Source organism: Ochotona princeps, chromosome 15 (genome assembly GCF_030435755.1).
Source record: "Ochotona princeps isolate mOchPri1 chromosome 15, mOchPri1.hap1, whole genome shotgun sequence".
NCBI classification, from domain to species: domain Eukaryota; kingdom Metazoa; phylum Chordata; class Mammalia; order Lagomorpha; family Ochotonidae; genus Ochotona; species Ochotona princeps.
The window spans coordinates 50,968,331-50,983,279 of record NC_080846.1 but is presented as its reverse complement, the minus strand read 5'-3'; the positions used below and the strand labels follow the sequence as shown (position 1 = coordinate 50,983,279).

At 58.0% G+C, this 14,949-nt stretch overlaps 2 protein-coding genes across 2 annotated transcripts; both read left to right on the top strand.

Annotated features, from left to right (window-relative positions):
- The first annotated feature begins 1,280 nt into the window (after positions 1–1,280).
- On the top strand, positions 1,281–4,653 carry IGFBP6 (insulin like growth factor binding protein 6). The gene is made up of 4 exons (XM_004583289.2): positions 1,281–1,838; positions 3,731–3,864; positions 3,983–4,102; positions 4,468–4,653. The coding sequence occupies exons 1-4, from the start codon at positions 1,505–1,507 to the stop codon at positions 4,591–4,593; spliced, it is 714 nt and encodes a 237-aa protein (XP_004583346.1). The 5' UTR covers positions 1,281–1,504; the 3' UTR covers positions 4,594–4,653.
- Positions 4,654–5,868: 1,215 nt separating this feature from the next.
- On the top strand, positions 5,869–14,486 carry SOAT2 (sterol O-acyltransferase 2). The gene is made up of 15 exons (XM_004583288.2): positions 5,869–5,944; positions 6,391–6,446; positions 7,351–7,487; positions 7,738–7,797; positions 8,086–8,190; positions 10,257–10,518; positions 10,727–10,796; positions 11,067–11,151; positions 11,923–11,968; positions 12,175–12,304; positions 12,679–12,776; positions 13,176–13,274; positions 13,675–13,810; positions 14,069–14,214; positions 14,436–14,486. The coding sequence occupies exons 1-15, from the start codon at positions 5,869–5,871 to the stop codon at positions 14,484–14,486; spliced, it is 1,557 nt and encodes a 518-aa protein (XP_004583345.2).
- The last annotated feature ends 463 nt before the right edge of the window (positions 14,487–14,949 follow it).

Genomic DNA, 14,949 nt, shown 5'->3' with positions numbered 1-14,949 from the left:
CAAGCAGAGAGCTGGATGGCAAGTGAAGCAGCCGGGGGCTCCAATTCCCAGAGCTGAACTGATCCAAACCTGGGAGCCAAGAGCTTCTTCCTGGTCTCCCACCTGGGTGCAAGTGCCCAAGGCCTTGGGCAATCCTCCATTGCAAAGTGGTGCAGCTGGGGCTCAAACCAGTTCCTATATGGGATGCCGGTGCTTACAGATGGATTACTAGTCTGCTAAGCTACTGTGCCAGCCCCCCAGGGGGCTCGTTCTTGAGACTGGACATTGGTTACCTTCTCCTCAGTGGACAGATGACACTTTACTCTCAAGCTTTGACCTCTACTTGGATTTGGCACCGTAGTTTGGGTAACAGAACCAAGCTCCCCACCCTGGCTGGTCAGAAAGCCTGTGATGTTTTTTCTTTTGCAGTTACCTAAAAGTTCAAGGCGCCCTTGCTGACATTCTTGCTTGGGGGCCCAGAAGTTAAAACTTAGTCACTGCCCCAAGCCCTTGTTTTAGGAAAGAATGAGGTGGCTGTTGCATAACTCAACAGCCAGCGGGCGGGTGCGGGGGCTGGAGGAATGGTCCCTCACCCTCCCTCTAGCAAGGCATGGAGCTCTGAGAACCAGGGACAGGTCTGTGGGCAGGGTGGGGTGCAGACGGTCCCTCTGGAGAGTCTTTTCTTGCCGACAACACTCCAGCATAGCAGGACACTGAGAACGTTGCCCCTGCAACGACTGTAGGGAGAGGTGCAGGGGTGGGCAGGTTCAACCCCCACACCTGCCCCGCGCACCAGGTGCAGTCTGCTCACCTCGGGTCCCTCCCGACATCCTGTGCCTGTGCCCCCAACCTAACGCTCCCGAGCTTCCACAGCCTGGGCCAGGTGGGCTCCTCCCTGCCATGTACCCCCCTCTCTGCCTGAGTCACCTTCTGCTAACCCCCACAGCTCTGGGATGTCTTGCTCTCCCCTCCATCCCAACACACACACCCCTGCAATTCCTCAGCTGCCTTCGTCCTACAGAGGGTCACCCCCAAACTCCCTGCCCCTCCCCCAGCCTTCGTTCGTCCTCCTCCATCTGTCCCTCCATTCACTCCCAGCTGCGCATCACGTCCTCATCTCGCTGCACCCACACACACTAAGGCGATTTTAGGCTTTGCTCTTCGTCATCCCAAGGCTGAGCCTCCCGCCCTCCGGTCCCTCCAGCCAGCTGTGCGGCTCCCAAATTCCGGGCAAGATTCCCAGGCAAAGAACAAGTTAAAAAAAAAAAAATCAGGGCAATTTGGGAGGCAAACTGAGACTGAGCAGGGAGGCGGGAGGACCCAGGTGGGGGGGTGGTGAGGCAGTCCGGTCCCACCCAGTTTAGGGATTGCCCCTGCCTTCTCCCCCTCCCCCTTTCACCTGGCCTTAAAGGGCCCGGCCCCTGGCCGGCGGCTACTTAAGGCTGAGGGACGGCGGCAGCAGAGACCCGCAGCTGCTTTGCGACCGTTCTGGGAGGAGTGGACCAGGAAAAAAAAAATCCTGACCATGACCGCCCCCAGGCTGCTGTCACGGCCGCCGCTCCTGCTGCTGCTGGCTTTGCTGCTGGCCGCCCGCGCAGCAGGGGCTTCGGCGCGGTGCCGGGGCTGCGGGCAGGGGGCGCAGGCGGCTTGTCCCGAGGGCTGCGTGGAGGAGGACGGGGCGCCTCCGGCCGAGCGCTGTACGGAAGCCCGGAGCTGCCCCCGGAGAGAAGGGCAGCCTTGCGGGGTCTACACCCCTGCCTGCGCCCCTGGACTGCAGTGCTTGCCGCCCAAGGAGGAGGCGCCGCTGCGGGCGCTGCTGCAGGGCCGGGGCAGCTGCCGCCCAGCTCGCGCGCCCTCGGGTGAGTGCGCGCCGCGTCCCGGAGAAGGGTCCCCAGAGGTGCGCTCCAGGTCCCGGGAGGGGGACGTCGCGACGGCAGAAGGGGGTGCACCCTGGGGCAGGGGTAAGGGAATGGGATCTGTAGCCCGGAGCAACTGGAAGGCTGGGTGTGGCGAAGGGGAATTTGGGGATGAGCCGCGAGGTGTCTGAGCTTATAACTTTTTTTTTTTTGAGAAGGGTGCTCCTGCTATTTTCCCATGAGAGGTGGAGCACTGTAGGGTCATCCCACGTGCTCCCAGCAGACCCAATTCTTTTATCCCTCAGTGGCCCTAGCAAGGGAGAAGGGGATTCCACACTCTCCAGGTTCACACACGCAGAGAAAGTCTCTTCCTCTCCTGTTAGATGCACAGGAACTTGAACTTGGTGTCAAAAACAGAAGATGCACCAAAGCCAGAGTTGTCCCAAACCGGAGTAGGAACAGGCAGGCAGGCAGGCCTGGAGGGCCCAGGAGGTGGAGAGAGGAATTATAACCTGCCCACACCCGCCCTCCTCCCTCGGTACAGGGGAATGGACTGAGTCAGCACCCCAAAGATGGGGGCAACAGGGAAAGAGGGGATGGCAAAGAATTCCAGCCACCCCCAGCCCCAGAGGCTGCTGGGTTCTGGAGTTCTTCCATGGAAAGAGACTGGACGTTAGCTTGCAGTTTCTTCCCATCTCCAATGCCTTGAGGCCAGGCTTCCAAGGTCTTTCTGGAAAGTGCGGTTGGGATGGGCGGGAGAAGGCAGCTCCTTGGAGGGAATGGGGGATGTGGCTTGCGGAGGGAGGCGGGTACCACCGGGAAGCAAGAGAATTATACCGGGGATGGCCAGGAAACACCCTTGAGTAGCCTGGAGGTGGCAGACGGGAGTTTGTCTTCCTGAGAGGAAGAGACATCTGATCTCTGACTTGGCAGCTGGAGTGGATTTCTAAGCAATAGGCTCCCGTTCCTGCCTTCCCCACCTCCAATTTGTCCCTCTCCTTCCTTAAGCTCATCCCAGCACCCCCAGAAGCTTTCTGCCGTAGCCCTAAGCCTCACCTTTGTCCATCTTGGCCAACCTGGGATCACAGGGGTGGAGCAGGGCTGAGGCCTGGGGGGGGGCCCATGGCAGTGCCCCAAAAGGAGGGTCTGGGAGGTGTGGGCTGAGTCACAGCGGGTCACAGCGGGGACACACATTCCACTTGATTCCCTGTTGACCTCCTTGGCTTCCTTGGCGTTCCTGCCTCGTCTCCCTGGCTTGGTGCACCCCCTGCTGGCGGCAGGTGGAATAACCAGACCTTGTTGCCTTTGGTTTATTACCTGCTTTTTTTTTTTTTTAAAGATTTATTATTATTAGAAAGCCACATATACAGAGAGGAGGAGAGACAGAGAGGAAGATCTTCCATCCGATGTTTCACTCCCCAAGTGAGCCGCAACGGGCCGGTGCGCGCCGATCCAATGCCGGGAACCAGGAACCTCTTCCGGGTCTCCCACGCGGGTTCAGGGTCCCAAAGCTTTGGGCCATCCTCGACTGCTTTCCCAGGCCACAAGCAGGGAGCTGGATGGGAAATGGAGCTGCCGGGATTAGAACCGGTGCCCATATGGGATCCCGGGGCGTTCAAGGCGAGGACTTTAGCCACTAGGCCACGCCACCAGCCCGGTTTATTACCTGCTTTACACAAGGGTTCTCCTGCCTTAAGAATCCCTCTGGGGAAGACTGGAGGGAGTTGTGACCTGTTTGCCAGGTTCAGGCCAAGGGGCAGGAAGAGGCAGGTGTGCGTCCCTCGCTTTTTGTCCCCCGCACGAGTTCACTCCTCCTCCCCCTGAGTGAGTGGTGGAGGTGGTGAAGCCTTCTCATTAGCCTTGGGCCTCTGCTCTCGTTCACCCTGTGGCTTTAGAAGAGAGCCCCAAGGACAGTAAGCCCCAAGCAGGGGCCACCCGACCCCAAGATGTGAACCGCAAAGACCAGCAGCGCCATTCAGGGAGCTCTGCCGCCCGGACCAATGCTGGGGGTATCCAGGACAGCGAGATGGTGCGTTTGGGACTGGTGGGGACCACCCTGCCCCCCCCCCCGGCAACTTCCTGATTGAGAGCTTGGAGCAGTATCTGGAGGGCCACTCTGATGCACCTGCCCCTCCGGCTCCCCGCAGGGCCCGTGCCGGCGACACCTGGACACAGTCTTGCAGCAACTGCAGACTGAGATCTTCCGAGGCACTCAACCCCTCTATGTGCCTAACTGTGACCATCGCGGCTTCTACCGGAAGCGGCAGGTGAGTCCAAGTCAGATCCTGACCTTGTCTTTGGTCATCCCCTTCCCACTTGAGAACCCACACAAAACCTAAAGATCCATACCTTGTGGCAGAGGTCCCCAAGTCACCCAAGCTCTTGAGCCAAGGGTCTGGGATGACTTGAAGGATGGATGGACATTCGTGGACCTGCAAACCTAAGAAGCATGCATTTTCTTGCCCAGCCCCTGTCATCCTGGTGCTGGTATTTAGGGAATGCCACCGGGCTATAGCCTAGCAGGAGGGGGGGGGGTGACACCTAGTGGGTCAAGAGGCACCTGCCAGCCGTTTCTGAGGTCCAGCGGCGCCTTCCCACCTCTCCTGACCTTGGACTCCTGGTCTCTCCTCAGTGTCGCTCCTCCCAAGGACAGCGCCGAGGCCCCTGCTGGTGCGTGGATCGCATGGGCCAGCCCCTGACCGGCTCTCCAGATGGCAGCGGAAGTGTCTCTTGCCCCAGCGGGAGCAGTAGCGGCTAAAACTGGACTGGGGAAGGGCGGGAGGGGGGACTGTGGGGGTGGCAGCTGCAGGGCCTGTGATAAGAGAACCTCAAGTTTATCCAGGAATGAGTAACTGGGGTTCTGCCTCCAAGCCCTGCCACGTTGCCCCACCCCCACCCCAGGCCCTTGTACATCTATCTACCTGGGAAGGTTAACAGCTATCAATAAAGCTGCCTTCGGGGGGCGTCACAGCGTCTCTGTGTGCGTGAGTCTCTCACAGCTCTCTAGAGCCCTCACCCCTTGCCCTTCCTGTGGCTACCTTGGGTCTTTCCCACTACATTTGGATGACTGGATGTGGCCACGTGCCTCCAGCCCTCAGGCCACACCCAGCTCTCCTCACCCCTGCTGGGAACTGGGGGGATGGGGTGGGGAGGATGAGAGGGGAGAGGCTGAGATCACAGTCTGCATCACAATGCTGCACTTTGGACAGGAGCAGAGGAAAAGGGTTAATCGTTAATCCCCAGCAGGAAGCCTCAAAGAGATGCTCTCCTCGGCCTGACCTGACCTTCGGTGGCTTTCCTACTAAGCAGGGAAGGATAGGATGGTTTGGCGGTAATGATTTTGTGATTTTGACAGGAGCTCCCCCCCACACACACACTTTATTCTGTGCATACAAGTAACACTGGGAGGGTTGCTTTCTTATCGCCCGCTGGATAAGAAGGAGGAAAACCCATACCTTGAAAATGTTACCTGTCTGGGCCGCTGAAGCACAGCAGCTCTTGTGTGTGGCCAAGGCAAGTTTTGTCGCCTGCAGGTGTGGGGACCAGCTGAAGTTGCCGAGTCCTGGCACCCAGCAATCTCTCCCCAGAGAATGCCTCAGGGTCACGGGTGCCACCAGGGCCACACCCCCATCAGAAGGTGGCTGCCCATGACATGCTCACATGCTCGGGAGCCCAATGCCTTGGCCCGGAAAGATCGCTCTGAATCTGCCGGCTGACCTTCAGCCTTCTCCATGGTAGATTGGAAGGTGATAAGCCTTACGGAGGCAAAGTCCCTATCAAGACAGAGCGGGGTAGCCAGTCGGGGATTTCAGCGCTGAAGGGATGCGGCTGTCCCTGCAGAAGCGCTGCTCTCTGATAACCTGTTGTGCTCTCCGAGGCCCCCTCCTCCTAAAAGGACTTTAGTCTTTGGAGCTGACAGCTCAGAGAGAGAGCAGAGCGAGCAAGCGAGACAGGCGCTTAGCGGGCCAAAGCTGTGGAGGAAGGGAGGGAGCTATCTGCACCCCTCACCATTGAGACCGGAGACCCACACACCATGGAGCCAAGGGGATCCCACATGCGGAGGAGGGAACGCCTGGGAGCGAAACCCAAGGAGCTGCATCCCGGAGGAGGTGAGCAGAGAGCCTGGGGCTGGGACTGGGCTGGGCGTACCTTGTCGCCTGACTCTGATCCCTTCCACTTCCCTGAACATGGGAGACACAGACCACAGCTTCCCCTCATGCCCCAAGCTGAGAGTTGAAGAAGAGCTGTATACCCTTACCCTCTCTCCCTCTGCCCTCCTCACCCCAGAGGACCAAGGCAGGGCCTTCCTATTCCCTGAAGCACCCTGTTTCCAGAAATATCACCAGCTCCCTGGCTTGCCAAGGGCCCTTCGGCCACTGCAACACTAACTTCCTTTTCTAGTGGCCCTCACCCATGATAGCAGATGTGGCTGGCTGGGGACAGAAGCACTTCCTGGATACAGGATGCTCCTGGACCTGCAAGCAGGCATGGTAGTCCGGACTCCGGACCCCGCCTCTTCCCCCCCAAGGCACTGCCCTTTGACTCCTCCCTCTAGGAGACACAGAGCTGCAGGGATCCCCCGACTTGGAGCAATGGACCCAAAATATGGAGGTGAGGGACATCAGAGGTCAAGGCAGAGAGATCCTGGGATGGGAGGAGGCAGGGATGAGAACCGGCTTGATGATAAAGATGACTTGTTCTCGAGTTCAAAGATCAGGGTGGAATGAAGGGTTAGCTGCAGGGCCCTGATGTGCAGGTCCTGGGGGCAGACAGTGAGGGGAGGCTTCCTGGCCATGGGGTTGGAGGTCAGGGCTAAGAACCAGAGGTTTGAGTGACACGGACTCTAAGGAGCCAGAGTGCTGCCATTATTTTTGCTTCAAATAGTTATTTCTAATTAATTCAAGAGAAAGATAAATAGCTCTCCTGCACATGGATTCGCACCCCAAGAACAATGGCTGTGGCTGGGCTGGGCTGGGTCCGGAATACAACTTAGGTGTTGCACAAGGATGGCCAGAACCCAACTACCGGAGTCACAACTGCCCTTAGGATCTGTGTGAGCAGGAAACTGGAGTTACAGGGAGAAATGGAAAGGAAGGGGAGAGGGAGAGAGAAATGGTTGCAGCAGCAAGGGCCGGGCCAGACGAACACCAGGAGCCTGGCACTCCAACCCAGTCTCCCAGGTGAGTAGCAGTGACCCAAGCACTTGGGCCATCCTCCGTTTCTTTTCAGAGTGCATTAGCAGGGAGCTGTAGCAGAAGTGGAACAGCTGGGACTTGAATTGGTGTTCCTAATGAACAGTGACACCACAGACGGCAGTTTAACCTGATGTGCCACCATGCCAGCTGCCCCTGCTGTCATTCTTGATGCTCACTACTGCCCAGGAGGCGCCGGGCAGGGGTCAGGGCCTGGCAACCCTGTGGGACACAGCCATGGATCCCTACCTGCACTGTGAGAGGCTCAATCAAGGCTGCATGGCTAGAGAGACAGTGGGCCCTGCTTCGGCTCTGTGTTACAGGCTGTGAAGCAGCGATTGCTGGAGCAAGCGGAGCCGCAGCTGCGGAAGCTGCTGGATCGGGCCATGTGGGAGGCTGTGCAGGCGTACGTGCTGCGTGACAAACCTCCGCCCGCTGCTGCCCCAGATTCCCGGAGCAGGTGAGGAACCTGGGGCTGCTGCAGCCATCCCTTCTGTCGGAAGCCAGAAACTCGACTTGGGTCAGCACCACCCTGATTCCCCATCCGTCCCCTCTCATTGCCTGCCGCTGCTAGCTCCCACCTCCTGCACCTTGCCCTGCGCCTGACCTTCCCCTGCTGCTGGCCTGGACTGACCTCTTGCATGGCCTCTGCCCGTTGCCCACTGCGTGTTCCCTATAGGCCCTGACCCAGGGCAACCATCTCAATTCAGGGACCGGCGGCCATCGCCAGGGAAACGGAAAGTTTTCATCACCCGCAAGTCCCTGATTGAGTAAGTGGAGCGGAGAGGGAAGGGGAGAGGAGGAAGAGGGAAGCTTCAGCTGGGAGGGGGAGAGGTCCAAGGACACCCTCCCCAACCCCAACCCCAGGCTCAAGGTGGTCCCCCAAGGAAGATGAGAGAGCTGCTGTTGCAGTTCAGATTTCTGCCCCTCCCTTCCTCAACATTTGCCCTTGGGCATGGATGAGGGACAGAAGGACAAGGTAGAAGTCCCTGCCATGACCCAGACCTTACTGGCCTCTCTGGACTACGCCTGAGGCCCCTCCCACGCCGTCCCTGCAGCGAGCTGTTGGAGGTGCAGCATGTCCGCACCGTCTACCACTTGTTCATTGCTGGCCTGTGCTTCATCATCAGCATCCTGGCCGTGGACTTCATCGATGAAGACAGGTAAACCAGCCCCCCAGCCAGCATGGGACAGGCACACACAGATCCAGCCGGAGCTGCTGGATTCCCAGAGCCCTCGGAATTCCCACCCTCCCCTCAAGCTTAAAAGGGTAAAAGTTGTCCTTGTAATGGACAGCAAGCTTTCTGCCTAAACCATTCTCTTGGACTCTTCCCTCCGCATCTCGGCCTGTCCTCCCAGGGCCAGCCTAAGACAGACGTGGGAGCATGCGTACACTCCTTAAGCTGCAGCTATCGTGTGCCTGCCGAGTACCAGCCCTGGGGTGGGGTGGAGAGGGCGGACAGAGACAAGAGGAGGCAGATACCCTCCTTGTCTTTGAGGCTCCAAAGAGTATCCTCTACTTCAAGGTCAAGAGCCCCAGAGAGTGCACCCCGCCCCCAAGGGTGCATCTTTCCACTCTATAGCTGCAGGTTCAACACTATCACTTACTTCTGGTAACCTATTGTTAATTACATATGTATTACCAGGATGGAATCTCAGTTTTAAAATAAAAAATCTCATACACTTTAAAAAATATTTAATCATTTAATTTATTTGAAAGGGAGATTTCCCATCCACTGGTTCACTCTGCCCCCAAATGCTTGCCATAGCCAGGGCTGGACCAGGCTGAAGCTGGGAGCTGAGATAATCCAGGTCTCCCATAGGATAGCAGGGACACATGGGTTCAAGTTGTCGTCTGTGGCCTGCCAGGGTCTGCGTTAGCAGGGAGCTGGCATGGGGCACAGTGAGGACTCAATCCAGGCATTCCAGTATGGGGTGCAGCCTTCCCAAGTGGCCTCTGAGTTGCCCCAAAGGCCAGTTCCCAAATGAACTGTTTCCTGTAAAGTGACCTCCATAATCAACTTCCAGTCCCAGACCATTTCCCACCCTCAGCGATGTTAAGATGCCCTCCAGTCTCACCCAGATGTGCCCAAGAACCCAGGAGAGCAGGGAATCTACATGGGTGGGACAGTGCACCTAAGCCTGTGCCACCTGGCTTTCCTCCCTAAGGATCTGGTCATGGCAGCCCAGTTATCTGAATGACTGCAGAGCACGGATGTGCTAGCTTTTGCTCACTTCATCCTCTATTTTTGATCCCTTTAAAGGATTCAAAATACATTGATTTCCTTGAGAGACTGATATATCCCATTTACTAGTTCCACGAACGTCTGCAATGAATGGCTGGGGGCTGGGCCAGGCCCACGTGGGAAGGCAACACAGGTCTCCCTTGGAGTTGAGCCGTTGCTGCTCCCTGCTGCGACACAGGAGCCAGAAGCCAGGGTCAGGACCTGGAGCAGGGGCCTGAACCCAGGCACACTGATGTGGTCCCAGGCCCTGATGTCCCACCTCATGGTGATCTAGTTCCTTGCAACCATGTCTGGGAAGGCAGCCGGAGATTGTCCAAGTCCTTGGGCCCCTGCACCCACATGGGAGCCCCGGAAGAGGCTCCTGGCTCCTGATTTGGCCTGGCCCAGCTTTGGCTGTTGAGGCTATCCAGGGAGTGAATCAGTGGATGGAAGATTTCTTCCTTTCTTTCTCTCTCCCTCTCCTTTCTCTCTTTGTTTCTCAAATAAATATATCTCATTTTTTTCTAAAAGATTTTATTTATTTATATTGGAAACCCAGATTTACAAAGAAAAGGATAAACATCTTCCATCTGCTGGTTCAATCCCCAAGTGGCTGCAACAGCTGAGCCAATCTGGAGCCAGGAATCAGGAGCTTCTTTCTGGTCTCCCACAAGGGTGCAGGGTCCCAAGGCTTTGGGTCATCCTCTACTGCCCTCACAAGCTATAAGCACAGAGCTGGATGGGAAGTGGAGCAGCTGGGATAAGAACTGGTGCCCATATGGGATCCCGGCACATATAAGGCAAAGACCCTAACCGCTAGGCTACCGCACCAGGCCCTCAAATAAATACATCTTAAACAAACTATGCCACCCCACTTGGGTAGTGTCCAAAGTGCCGAGTTCTTCTCCAACCCCGAGACCATCCACCGTCAGAAGGCTCTGACGGTCACCCAAGTTCAACCTGCAGGTCTGCCAAGTTTGTCTCTCTGTTCCCTTGACCCTCAGGCTGATGTTGGAGTTGGACCTTCTGATCTTCAGCTTCGGACAATTGCCCCTGGCGTTGGCGACCTGGGTCCCCATGTTCCTGTCCACTTTGTTGGTGCCCTACCAGGCCCTGTGGCTGTGGGCGAGGCCCTGTGCCCTGGGGGCGGGCCTGGGCTGCACCTTGCTGGTTGCCCACGCAGTGCTGCTGTGCGCGCTCCCAGTGCACATGGCCCTGCAGCACCAGCTGCCGCCTGCCTCCCGCTGCATCCTGGTCTTCGAGCAGGTGAGGCCCACAGCTGGGCATTCTGCAGGGGCCTTGCCTGTAGTGGGGGGCGGGCCTCGCCTGGGCCCCTATCGCTTAGACTGTTCAAAGGGCCCCCATCACACAGCATCACAACCTGCCCACTGCTGCGGTCAAAGCAAGCACAGAAAGGTGAAGCGGTGAGTTCAGAGCCCCGCAGCAGTTGGGCCTCCCTTCCCCTGCACCTCAGGTGAGGCTCCTGATGAAGAGTTACTCCTTCCTGAGAGAATCCATGCCTGGAATCCTTTCTGCCAGAGGAGGTGAGGCTGTCATCCCGCCCAGTAGTGAGCCGAGAGGAAGCCTGCGCTACCCTCCTGAGCCCATGCAACTTGGCATCCCAGCTTCCGGGAACCAGATAATGCGGTGCCTGGAATGGGAGTCACAAGGGAGCGCTGGAGAGCAGCTCAGCCTCTGCCCCATCCACCCCACCGCCCAAGCCTCTCTCCTGTCCTGGCTCTCCACTGCCCAATGCCATGGCCCTTCCCCCACAGCGCTGTCCCTCGCTCATCCTGACTCTTGCCCCTTTGCAGGTGAGGGGACCCAGACCCCCAGTTTTTCCAGCTATCTCTACTTCCTCTTCTGCCCCACACTCATCTACAGGGAGACGTACCCCAGGTGAGACCCTTTCCCTGTGTCCCTTTCCTTTGCTCACCCTGGGGTCCTGAGTTCGAGCCCAGGCACCAGCCACTTGCCCAGGAAGCACCCTAGAAGTGACAGGTGGACCAGCACCCTATTCTTGTCCCATCCATGATGGCATTCAGTGACTGAGGTGACCATGTGGTCCTTGTTAACCTGGGGCCTATCCCGGTTTAGTACTGAAAACCCCATGCACCCTCGTTGGTCTCCTTGGTTAATGTTCATACTACAAATCAAGTTGCCACATCTGTGGTGGAGTAGCCCAAAGCACCTGAGATCACACCTCGCTTACCCAGGTGTGAGCCACAGAGAGAAGGCTGTGGAACTTGGGCCCCTGCCTGAACAGGGACCAACATTAGAAGGTTAAGAAACGTATAATAGGGCTTGGCATGATGGCTCAGCTGGCTAAGCCTCCCCCTGCAAGTGCCGGGATCCCATATGGCTGCTGGTTGATGTTTCAGCTGCTCCACTTCCCATCCTCTGCTTGTGGCCTGGGAAAGCTGTGGAGAATGGCCCGAAGCCTCAGGATCCTGCACCCACGTGGGAGACCCAGAAGAGGCTTCTGGCTCCTGGCTACGGGTCAGCTCAGTTTTAGCCTTTGTGACCACTCAGGGAGTGAACCGGCAGATGGAAGATCTTCCTCTCTATTTCTCCTTCTCTCTGTACATCTGACTTTCCAATAAAACTAAATAAATCTTTAACAAAAGGAAGAAAATAAAAAGAAACATACCTTTCCCCTTGCTGCTGCAGGACTCCCAGCATCAGGTGGAACTATGTGGCCAAGAACTTGGCGCAGGTCAGACGCTGAGGGAGAAGAGTGGTGCCCGCGGGGCCCCGTGGTGCCTGAGGGGGTGTTCCTGGGTGTAGTACGGGCAAGGCCTTGTTGGAAAGGGTTGTGCAAAGGGCAAGAAGTAGCCCACGCCGGGCTGCAGGTTCGATCCCAGGGTGAGGAAGCAGCTGCTGGGACCTCCTGCAGCTGCCTGCCCCCACCCCACTCAACAGGCCTTTGGCTGTGTGCTATATGCCTCCTTCATCCTGAGCCACCTCTGTGTGCCCGTCTTTGCCAACATGAGCCGTGAGCCCTTCAGTACCCGGAGCCTTGTGCTGTCCATCCTGCACTCCACACTGCCAGGTGAGCCCACCAGGTGCACCGCAGCCGCCCTGGGCCCTGGTTCCACTATCTCCTGCACCTTCCATCAGTTTCAGCACCTTCTAGGTCCCCTCACATTTGTTCTCTCCTTTGCGCTCCAAGTGGCTAAGGGCTTTAAGATTCATCTTTGTGTCCCTATCACCTAGCAGGCAGTCAACAGGTGCCAAATAAATGTTCACGAGCAAAAGGACGATCTGATGAACTTGTGCATGATTGACAAACAAGTGGGAAGCTCTGGGTTCCGAGGGGGATTGGTTACTGAACTCCTCCTGGGAGCTCAGAGCAAGGCTGCCTGGCTAGGGCGGAGGCTCAGCTGGGCCAGTCTCACCCGCAGCCCCCTTGTACCCATTTGCCAGGCATCCTCATACTGCTCCTCATCTTCTTCGCCTTCCTCCACTGCTGGCTCAACGCCTTCGCTGAGATGCTGCGATTCGGAGACCGGATGTTCTACCGGGTGGGGCCTGGAACCTGGGCCAGCGGGAGCTGGAGGCAGGGAGGGCCGGGAGAAGAGGCGGGCAAGAGGAGGCGATACCAGGTGTCATTACAGCAGTGCTGCGGCTGCTGTTGCGGCTGCTGACCTGCCACCTCCCCCAATGAAGAATGTAGTCCTCTGGGTATGGTAATGACGCCGCCCTGCCCGCCCCGCCCAGTGTGGTCTTCTGAGAAGCTGAGCAGAAAGCTGGCAGGGGCCCCAGGGCCTGCAGAGGCTGCTGTTTGGGGAGGATGCTGGGGCAGGTGCAGGTCCAGTGGACAGCAAGGAAGAGGAAAGCAAGGAGGGAAGAGCCAGGTCAGGTGTGGCCAGCTCCTCCCCTTCCCCGCCCCCAGGCCGTGACCCTGCCCCTTCTCTCCCCAGGACTGGTGGAACTCCACCTCCTTCTCCAACTACTACCGCACCTGGAACGTGGTGGTCCACGACTGGCTGTACAGCTATGTGTACCAGGACGGGCTGTGGGTACGGTCCCCACCAGCAGGGGGCGCTCTCCGGGACACCCTCTCCCTCTTTCTGAGTCATCCGGTCTCCCCCTCACCAGACCTAAGGGCCCTGCTGACTCAGTGTGTCCCCAGTGCAATGGGCCTCTCTACCCGCCTTCCCTCTTGACCCCTCCTTAACTACCCCCAAGGAACACACATGTAGCAGTTTTCAGTTACCCAGGACAATAGCTGAGGGAAGTAAACCGTATTCCCTCCCCAGTCAACAACTGCAGCGAGTAGCAGGTGCACGCGTGAGACGAATGTCCGCTCACACCGACCCTGGATCTGTCTCTCTTCCATTACACCACACTCCCTCCTGACTCGTTTAATCGCGGGGCTCCCTCGTGGCAGCTCACTCCTGCCTCCTTCCCCTCTGCCAGCTCCTGGGTGGCCGAGCGCGAAGCACAGCCATGCTGGGTGTGTTCCTCATCTCTGCCGTGGTCCATGAGTACATCTTCTGCTTCGTCCTGGGCTTCTTCTACCCTGTCATGTTCACGCTCTTCCTTGTCACTGGAGGTGAGCTTGGTCCATCACCACCCCAGGGTCGGGCTCTTGGAGATGCTAGGCTGATGGGCCTGAGCAGTAGAGTGGGGCGGGGCCTGGGAGGTGGGGAGGCAGCAAGGAGTATCCTAGGGGGTGTGGCAGAAGGTTTCTGGTTGTGGAGGAGCGTGGGAGAGGAAGGGAGGCAGCTGGGAGAGCAGTCAGGAAGACGAGCTCCAGCTATTCCGAGCTAAAGTAACCGTGGTCCCCACATCCCACCCCATCCCGTGCCAGTGTTGCTGTACTTCATCATGAGTGACCAGTACACAGGCCCAGCATGGAACGTGCTGATGTGGGCCATGCTGACTCTGGGCCAGGGCGTCCAGGTCAGCTTGTACAGCCAGGAGTGGTACGCACAGCAGCGCTGTCCCCTGCTGCAGGTGAGACGGCCGCCCCCACCCTGCCTCAGCAGCCCCCACCCTGCCCCAGCAGCCTCCACCCTGCCCCAGCAGCCTCCACCCTGCCCCAGCAGCCAGCCTCGTGTGGGGTCTCCGAGTCAGCAGTCATGGGTCAGGCCCTGGCTCGGGGTGGGGGCTGTGGGCTCCCATGACTTTGATACGCAGGGTGTGGGTCATTCCCAAGTCATCCCTCTCTGGCACAGAGGAGCTTCTGGGAGCTGGTGACGCCACGATCTTGGTCCTGCCGCGCATAAAGATCCAGGGGCCCTTTGCTGCAACGGGCGCTGCCAAGTTCTTCTCGGCCTGCCAAGCTGCCACCAGGGCTCCTCTCTGCCTCTGCAAGGAGAGTTCTGTGTGCAAGACCTCCACCCTGGGGAATTTTAAGGCCTGGCGTCTGTGGACCTCTGAGAATCTGAGCAGAGTCGGCTTGGGGGTGATACTTGGCTGCCCCCCTCCCATTCTCACAGATTGCTCCCACGATTCCCCTCCCATCTACGACTCTGCAGATTTGGTGGGGCTCCAGGGGATCTTACAGATTTGGGGAGCATGGGGACCACCTAGGTCTGAGAAGGGTTTGCTGATTGACTTTGTACTTCTTGCAGCTCAATAAAGTCCTTCTCTCCCTTTTTCTGCACTCCTTCGTATAACCATGTGTCTCTTGGGGAAGGCCCAGCTTGGGATGGGAACTGTTGGGAGCCAGATGCTGTGGTAGCAGGG